The 8602-nt window shown below is 38.4% G+C and overlaps 1 protein-coding gene across 1 annotated transcript; it reads right to left on the bottom strand.

Annotated features, from left to right (window-relative positions):
• Positions 1 to 2330: 2330 nt before the first annotated feature.
• LOC118594610 (neuropeptide Y receptor type 6) lies at positions 2331 to 3446 on the bottom strand. Its single transcript, XM_036204586.1, has one exon. It carries the CDS (start codon positions 3444 to 3446, stop codon positions 2331 to 2333), a length of 1116 nt encoding a protein of 371 aa, XP_036060479.1.
• Between the last annotated feature and the right edge of the window lie 5156 nt (positions 3447 to 8602).

The following is an 8602-nucleotide window of genomic DNA, read 5'->3' as shown; positions in this document are numbered from 1 at the left end:
CTCTCCCTCACACACACACATACACACACATATTCACATACTCTCTCACACATATACATACTACATCTCCATCATCTATTGATCAGGTGACGAACATCTAGGCTATTTCCATTTCCTGGCTATTAGAAATAGTGCAGCAAATGAACATGGGTGAGCATATATCTCTGTAGTAGGATATAAAGTCCTTTGGGCACATGGTCAGGTGAGGTGTAGCTGAATTATATGGTAGATTTATATGTAGCTTTTTGATGCCTCTCCATACTGATTTCCATAATGATTTCACCTGTTTACATTCCCACCAATAGTATGTGTTCCCCTTTCCCACATCCTTCCTAGCGTTTTTTGTCATTTGTTCAGTTTGTCATGGCCATTCTCACTAAGGTAAGATGAAATCTCAAAGTAGTTTTAATTTTCATTTTCCCAATGGCTAAGAATGTAGAACATTAACAAAAAATTCAAAGCCATTTCTTTTCTTCTTTTGAGAACTCTGTTTAGCTGTATGTCCCAATTTTTTAATAAGGTTATTTGGGGTTTTTTGGCATTTGAAGTTTGGGGCACTTTGTATATTCTAGATGCCAATCCTCTGTGAGATGTGTAACTGGGAAGGATTTTCCCTCCATTCTGTAGGCTTCCTCTTCACTCAAGTGAGATTGTTCTCTGCTGTACTTAAGATATCCCACTTATCAACTGTGCTATTGGAGTCCTGTTCAGAAAGTTCCTTCTCTTCTAATGAGTTCAGGAATATTCTCTATTTTCTCTTTTATTAGATTCAGGGTGTCAGGTCTCATGTAGAAATTCTTGATCTATTTGGAATCGGGCTTTTTACAGGATGAGAAGTAAAACTATAGTTTCATTCACCTACATGTTGCCAAATTATCCAGCACCATTTGTTAGGCTCTGAAACCATATCCAACATTTGCCAAATGACAACGTCTTTGTGGCTCATTCTTCCTCAAATGGCAGAGAATAGAAATTCTGATGAGGATAGGAAAAGGAAGGAAGGATGGAGAAAGGGGGGAAGGCAGTGATAGTATTTCAAGAACTGAAAAAAAAATTACAGGTATTAAGAGAATTTTTATTCAAAATAAAACACATTTACATTTGTTTACAGTACAAATAGGCTGCAGTTCAAATTTAATAGCTATAAGGGAGGTCTAACTGAGGAAACAGCAAAGCTTGTGTGATGTAGTAAAAGGCTCTGAGTTAGCAGCTGTTGAAACAATAAGTCAATCATCTTGTTAAAATCATCTAGCTGATGCTCCTTTGTAATGTGGATCTTTTAATAATGTTTAAGTAATTAGAGAGATGATAGTTTTCTGAAATCCTGTAGTTAATTACAATGTTGCTGTTGTAAATTATAAGGTTGCTGTTGTAAACCTTCCAGTTTACAAAGTTATAATGACTCCTACTTAACATACAAAAAGACAGCAGGATAAAAGGCCATTTTGCAATGAAATCTGTATTGATATAGGTCATTCCTTGGATAAAATGATATCTGGCATAATTGGAGTGCTAATGAATCTGTGACCAGTTTTCGTAGTCTTAAAATAGCATTGTTAGGCCGGCTGGTGGTAGCACACAGCTTTAATCCTAGCACTTGGGAGGCAGGCAAATCTCAGTGTGTTCAGGGTCAATCTAGTCTACAGAGTCAGTTCCAAGACAGTCAGGACTGTTACACAGAGAAACCCTGTCTTGAAAACCAAACCAAAACAAAACAAAAAAGCATTGTTAATAAAGAGAAATGTAGTGCTATCACAAGTTAAGGATCTGATTCAGACAGGAAAATTAATTATAACTACAATGTTCAGTCTAAATGTTAAAATATATTTTTAACTTTAACCTAGATACAATTAATTAATAAATTATAACACTGTATTTTCTGACTTAGCTAATTAATTGAAAGGTTATGTGATTGAAGGTTACAGTTTGGTCTGGAAGTGGAATTGCTTTGAGGTGAAGGAGGCATAGCATGGGTTTTTACTGGCCATAGCCCAGCTGATAACTTTGTGGCTGTTCCAGCGAACAGTAGGAATTTGTACCCTGGCTACCTTTGCTGTCCTTGTCATCTGCTGTCTCATCTTTACTCTTTACCACAGTGGTAGCAGCTAGATTGTTTGGGTTGTTCTTCCAATGGGAAACAAAGAAAGAAAGGATGAAGCTAGATCTCTGTGTATTCTATGGATGATGGGATAGATATGATTACCTTAAAGCAAATCTGGGTAAAAAGATATTATGCGTTTAGCTCTGGCTTCCTCTGCATCTCACCCTATTCCATGCGCTTCCTTTTCCTTCTTCCATTTCAGAATGGCTTTGGTTTTGGTTACTAGTTTCTATACCCCTGTCGTTATGTGAGCCAGTCTTAATGATCCCTTGGATTCATCCGTGTGCATAGTGGACAGGGCGATATTTTCATATCTTTCCTGAGGTGCAATACACCCACAGTGATGAATAAGCATCATTAGGTCCTTCTGGAAATTTTTGTTGAGAAAGCCATAAAAAAGAGGGTTTATGCATGTGGAAACCATAGCAACCAAGTGGCAAATTACGAACACCAGGTCGTGGTGGCAGCTCATCAGCATCTCGTGATACCAGTCAAAGATGACATTGAAGATGTTCAAGGGCAGCCAGCAGGCACCAAAAGTCACCACAATGGAAATCAACATCACATTTACCCTCTTGTTCTCATTGAGGCGGCTCTTAATTTCCCTCCTCCTGTCCACCTTTCTAGTTCTTTTTCGGAGACAGATAACAATCCTCAGGTAGCAGATAAGAATGAAACCCAGAGGGACAAAATACTGGAGCATAAACAATGATGTGGAAAAGAGGAGTTGGTTCAGTTTGGAAGGCCAGATCTCTACACAGGCCACCCGGTGGGTGTAGATGTCATCCAGGAGAGAGAGATTGTGAAAGGGCTCATTGGTAAGGTGGTAGGACAGGAATAAGGGAACAGACATTGAAAGGGAAATGAGCCAAATCAAGACAATACCCAAGTAAGCATGAGATACCCTGGGCTTCCAGCCACGGGGGTTCACAATCAGCTGATACCTTTCAATAGCAATCAATACAAGGGAGAATATGGACACAGAGATTGAGACACTTTGCACATAGGAAGTGAGTTTACACATGGTATTCCCAAATACCCAGTGGTCCATTAGAGTGTAGATGACTGTAAAAGGGATGCACATGACACATACCAAGATGTCGGAGAGGGACAGATTGGCGATCAGTATGTTGGTAACATTTTGAGCTTCTCTCTGCTTCTTAACGATGATGATGATAAGAGAGAGGTTTCCAAAAATGCCCATGATTAGGACCATGGTATATGCTATGAGTAGCAAGAGTATGGCCAGGAAAGGGGGTTGACAGGACTCAAAGTAGAAAACTGCAGAGCTGTTGCTCTTGGCACTGCTTTTATTGGATGCTGGTTGGTTTGGGGACACTTCCATTATGTCAGGATTGTGTCAGCAGTGGATGTTTGGCCATCAGTTCTTGAGGTACCCTTGGCTCTGAAACTCTCAATAGATAATCAGTGGGTTGAATCTTTCTGATCTCTGACTGCATTTGGTGGAAACATAAATGATGTCAGCATGCTCTTGTGATCCTGAAAATCAAACACAATCCAGAATATTAATGTAAGTTCCTGTTTTCGAGAAAGAGTCTCATATAGTCTAGGCTTTCCTTAAACTCATTATGCATGAAAGGATGACCTTGAACTTCTGATTCCCCTGCAGGGATTATAGATATTTATCACTACATAAGATTTTACATAGTCCTAGGAATAGAACCTAGGGCTTCATGCATGCTAGGCAAGCACTTTACCAAGGGAGCCTCATCTCCAGCCACAAAATCTTAACAATGTAGATACTATTGTTAACAGTATAAATAATTCTACGAATGTTCCTGAGGATATGGACATGAGTTAAGCAGGTCTCTTATTAGTCTTATCAGTAAGGAGTAAGACAAGAATGTGACAACACCCAGGTAACTACGTAAGACAGTGGTGCATATATACACACCTTCTACCTATTTTTTCAGGATCATATGAATATGTGCTCCTTTTTCATCTAATAGATTGTGCAAATCACTGAGGTAGAAATTGTACTGTAGAGCCTGGAAGACTATGTTTAGATTTGTATCTGTCATAGTGTGTTTGCGTTCACTCCCAAACTCATGGCTGATATTCATGGTAATGATATTAAGAGGTGGGACTTTTAGGAGATAAGTAGACCAAACAGTCTTTCCCATCATGGATTAGCACCATGTAAAAGGGGGTGAGTGCTAAGGATGAAGCTTAGTGGTAGAGTGCTTACTTAACACGTACAAGGCTTTGCATTCTATCTGCTCCAAAAGTCCATCTACCCATGCAGTCATGCATGCAACCATCTAGCAAGAGTTTTCTGCTTCTGTCCCTTCTGCAGCTAAGGCCTCAGTACTTGTCCTCTCTACAAAAGCATGATCCTGGGAAGCAGGCAGTGGTTCTCACCATCTCTGAACTTGCTGACACATAGATCCTGAACTTACTAGAGAATAGGAACCATGAGAAATGAGCTTATATTGTTTATCAATTACAGAACATATGGTATCCCTTAGAGCAGCACAAAGGAACTGGGAGAAGACAGATTCCAGGCAGATGTGTCCAGACTTTAGACACTGGAACAGGACATTGTCATGTACAAGGTTCATACTTGAGAACAATGTGATTAAGTTATCAAAGAATTGGGAAAAAGTGTTCTCACTTTTAAAGTGTGTTAATGGTTTTGTGTTATGCCATTCTCATAGCTACCGCCAATCACTTGCAGCCTGCAGGCCACAGGTTGGTCATACCTGAGAGTTATCACCCACTAATAGGGGTGATTTACATCAGATTCCTATCTGAAAAACTGGAGTAAATAATGCCTGTCTGCCTGTGGTGTGTGAAGATTACATAACATTGTGCAACTGAACTATGTTTGGGACCATGCTTAGATTTTGAGAATCAAGGAAGGAATTAAATGCATAACCCTGGTCCCATGGCTCAGCGTAGTTTAGAGTAGCTATATTCAGTGGAATTATTAATATCAGGAGACATCACAAGCTTCATGAACTAAGAACAAATAGTGAGATTTCTGTCCTAAAGGGGACACAAGAAAGAGGGTAGAGGGGAGGGATGAAAAACCTCCCCATCTTGATTTATTCTTTAGGAATCTAGGGAAGGAAACATAAATAAAATTGATAAAGGAAACTGAGCAATAGGAATGGGAGGAGATGAACTTTTCTTTGCTGTGTGAAATTACTTTGGCCTGCTCTTCCCTGAGTTCAAAGGCTTAGAAGATTGTCACTGGAAAGAAAGCACCTCAAGAATACTTTTGTCTGTACAATAAACCCCACAAAGAACACCATAAAAATACCACAGATGAATAGGAGCCACTGATAAACGCAGTGTGCTTTATAAAGAAAGCCTCGAGGGACTTGTCGGTGATGTAGTGACAGGAGAAATAGCAATGTTTAAAAACGTTAAAATAAAGGTTTAGGGCTTGAATGATTCAGGGTTTTTACAGGCCTGAAGTTAGCAGATATTGACTGAAGGGAAATTTCAAAATGTAATAAAGCTCCTTGAACTGTAGGCGAGAAATGGAAAGCTTTGATTGCTAAGTAAAGGCTTCCCACTAAGCAAAATTCGCTTGGAGGAGAAAAGGGAGTGAAAAGGAGATGGACTGTAACTACATATGCAGTCTAGCATGCTAGCTTGGTATGGGACTTCCTCAAAGAGGACATATTTGCTCCTAGCTAGCTGCCAGTTCTCTAGCGCTCAATTTCTTAATCAGTCAAATTAAATTTAAAAATGGCCTCTTCATTTCTCATCTTTGTATAAGGAGCAATGAAATGATATCTTGAAAACATTTCATAAACTACTAAACACTCCTCATTATTGTATTGTTGGGCAGTTACTTGGGCAGAACTGATCTGGCCTCCATCCTCCAGACACTGGAGTGCTCTTATATCTGCTCTACTGTTTATAACTCCAGCATTGTGTTTTATGGGAAGGGGTGGGATATTCTTGTTATATCTAATTTACAGAAAACCAAGTCTCAAAAGGCCCAAGAAATTAGCTGGAGCCAAACAAGCTCATCAAAGCCGTGTGTGTGTGTGTGTGTGTGTGTGTGTGTGTGTGTGTGTGTGTGTGTAATTTTCTCTATAGTTATTATTATTTAAGAAAAACACACTTTCCTATGAATCCTGTGAAGATAGCTCTGATAACAGCTCTCTCTTTACAGATGTGAAAATCCACAGAACTTTACAGAATCCCTAGTAGATGACAAAAGAGAAAAGAGTAAACATCAGCAGCCTCTATTTCTGCTGATGTCTTCACAGTGGACTGGGGGACTCACCATCCACAACAGCATTAGTAATCAAGGGAAAAAAATGCTCTCAAATCTATAAATTCCTAGAGAGGCTCAGAGCTCAGAAAAGCCAGAAAAGCATCTGGGAGGGACTCAGAGTTGAATACAAGAGCTGTACTGCCCAATGCCCTCTACACAGTTCAAAGATTAGTAGTGAAATCTCTAAATATGGACTTTAAATTGTACCATAGGCTTTGCACTGTACATAATTGGTAACTCTAAAGTTTAAATATGTCAATCCTGCTTATCTGGAAGCAAAGTAATGCTGAGCTCAAGTTCATAAAAACATTCTTAGGATACAGTTCTATTTTAGGAGTGTTCATCTTGGATTGCTTGTTTGGAAATGGGTAGTACAAACCAGAGGTACTGTCTGCTTTGTCTTGTTTCATTTATTTCATTCGTGGTGTAATAATTTCACATTAAATTAATGAAAAACCATTTTTGGGCTTATATATTTCAAGATGAACAAAATAAGAGAATCAGTCTATGAGAATCTCCATGAACATTTTAATTTCCATATCTGGATAGCTTTTTGTTAGGGTGTGTTTATCTTTTTGTCATTAACACAATTCTTTTTGGAGGGAAGGAAGGAGAAGTTGGGAATGGAATGTGTATGTGTTTGCCCTTGTTCACTCTGTTCTTTATCATTAACTCCCTCATATTCTGTCCATCTGTCCTTCTCTAATTTCTTTTTCCTCTTCTCTTAACAATGGAATATGTTAAGGAGAACAAAAGCACATTTTCAATTCTTTAGAACTATATTTTGGCTTGGAAGAAATTCTAAGTTCTTTGACTTGAAAGTGACCCTTCTGCTGTCCTCTCACTTGGCAGGTGCCACTGTGGCCGCAGCTCAAACCGCCTGGCTGTCAGAGTCTCATGCTCTTGCCATTATTTTCCGCTGCTTCTTGCCATACATGTCTTTTAAAGTTCTATATTTTCTATTATTAGTTGTTCAAAACAGGTCAGGAGCATTCTGTAACACACACAACCCACCCACACACACACCCTGAACTCACTCCCCCGCCCTTAAGTTTCTAAGAATAGAAATTCTGTAGTTGCTTTAATGCAAATAGGATCTTTAGTTGTTAGAAACTTAATGCTTTTCAAAGTACTACACATTTATTTAGTTCATTCAACAAGCATTCATGTACTTAACCTGATCAGACACAATCCTGTGCTTTAATAGAAATGGCATCAGTTTTGATTTACAAACACAGAAACTAGGACCCACTGACTTGTTCATGATCAACTAGAATTGTATATTCTAAACCATATACCAAAACATATTTTTATGTATTTGTTCATTTAATTTGTTTTAAAAAAATTAGTCAAATGGATTGTTCCATAAAGACAAATGGAACTAGAATTTTGTTACATCCCTAAGAATGCAGATCTACAATCAGTACCCACAATTAGCACCAAGAAACAAATCATACTCTCTCATGGTCTTATTAAAAAGTGCAGTTGGCCTGGTCATTCAGTGTTATGCAAACCTCTTTATTCTGTTCAATTATCTGCCCATTAAAAACTCAATTTTGGGTTGGGGATTTAGCTCAGTGGTAGAGCGCTTGCCTAGCAAGCACAAGGCCCTGGGTTCGATCCTCAGCTCCAAAAAACAAACAAACAAACAAACAAACAAACAAACAAACAAAAAAACCCCTCAATTTTATATTTACCTGTGGTAGAAGTGTGTTGCATCTTATAATTAGATTATTGCATTTGACCAATGCATTCATTTACTATATAGACTTTAATTTTTTTCTGCAGAAACTAGTTCATATGTTTTTTTTCTCTTGAACCCAACAAGTGGCTCAACTCATGTCAGGTGTTAGTGGAAAACACACACATTTAATCACCCAGAGCTGCTCTTCAAATCCAGCTAACACACATTGTTTGAACTGGCTTTACTTTTCTTTCTTTTTTATTTTTGAAAGGTAATGGCTGAGTTGACATTTTAGGAATATTATGCTCTTCGGTTCTTAAAACAGCAGCACCTCATCAAATGTGCCACAGACAGAAGACTTGGCTTTGCCAATGGAAATAAGTTTACTGACATTTAAGGTTTATTTGCTAGCAGATAAACAAACATAGTTAAGTCCTCATTGTGTAAATAGTAGCTCTGGGAACTTGAATTTTTCCTACAATAGTACATTCTAAAGCTATGAATTTTTCAGACAAAAAAAAACAAAAAACAAAAACCACAAACACGATTGATACTACTA

Source organism: Onychomys torridus, chromosome 13 (assembly GCF_903995425.1).
Source record: "Onychomys torridus chromosome 13, mOncTor1.1, whole genome shotgun sequence".
Lineage (NCBI taxonomy): Eukaryota > Metazoa > Chordata > Mammalia > Rodentia > Cricetidae > Onychomys > Onychomys torridus.
This window is presented reverse-complemented; position numbering and strand designations above follow the sequence as displayed.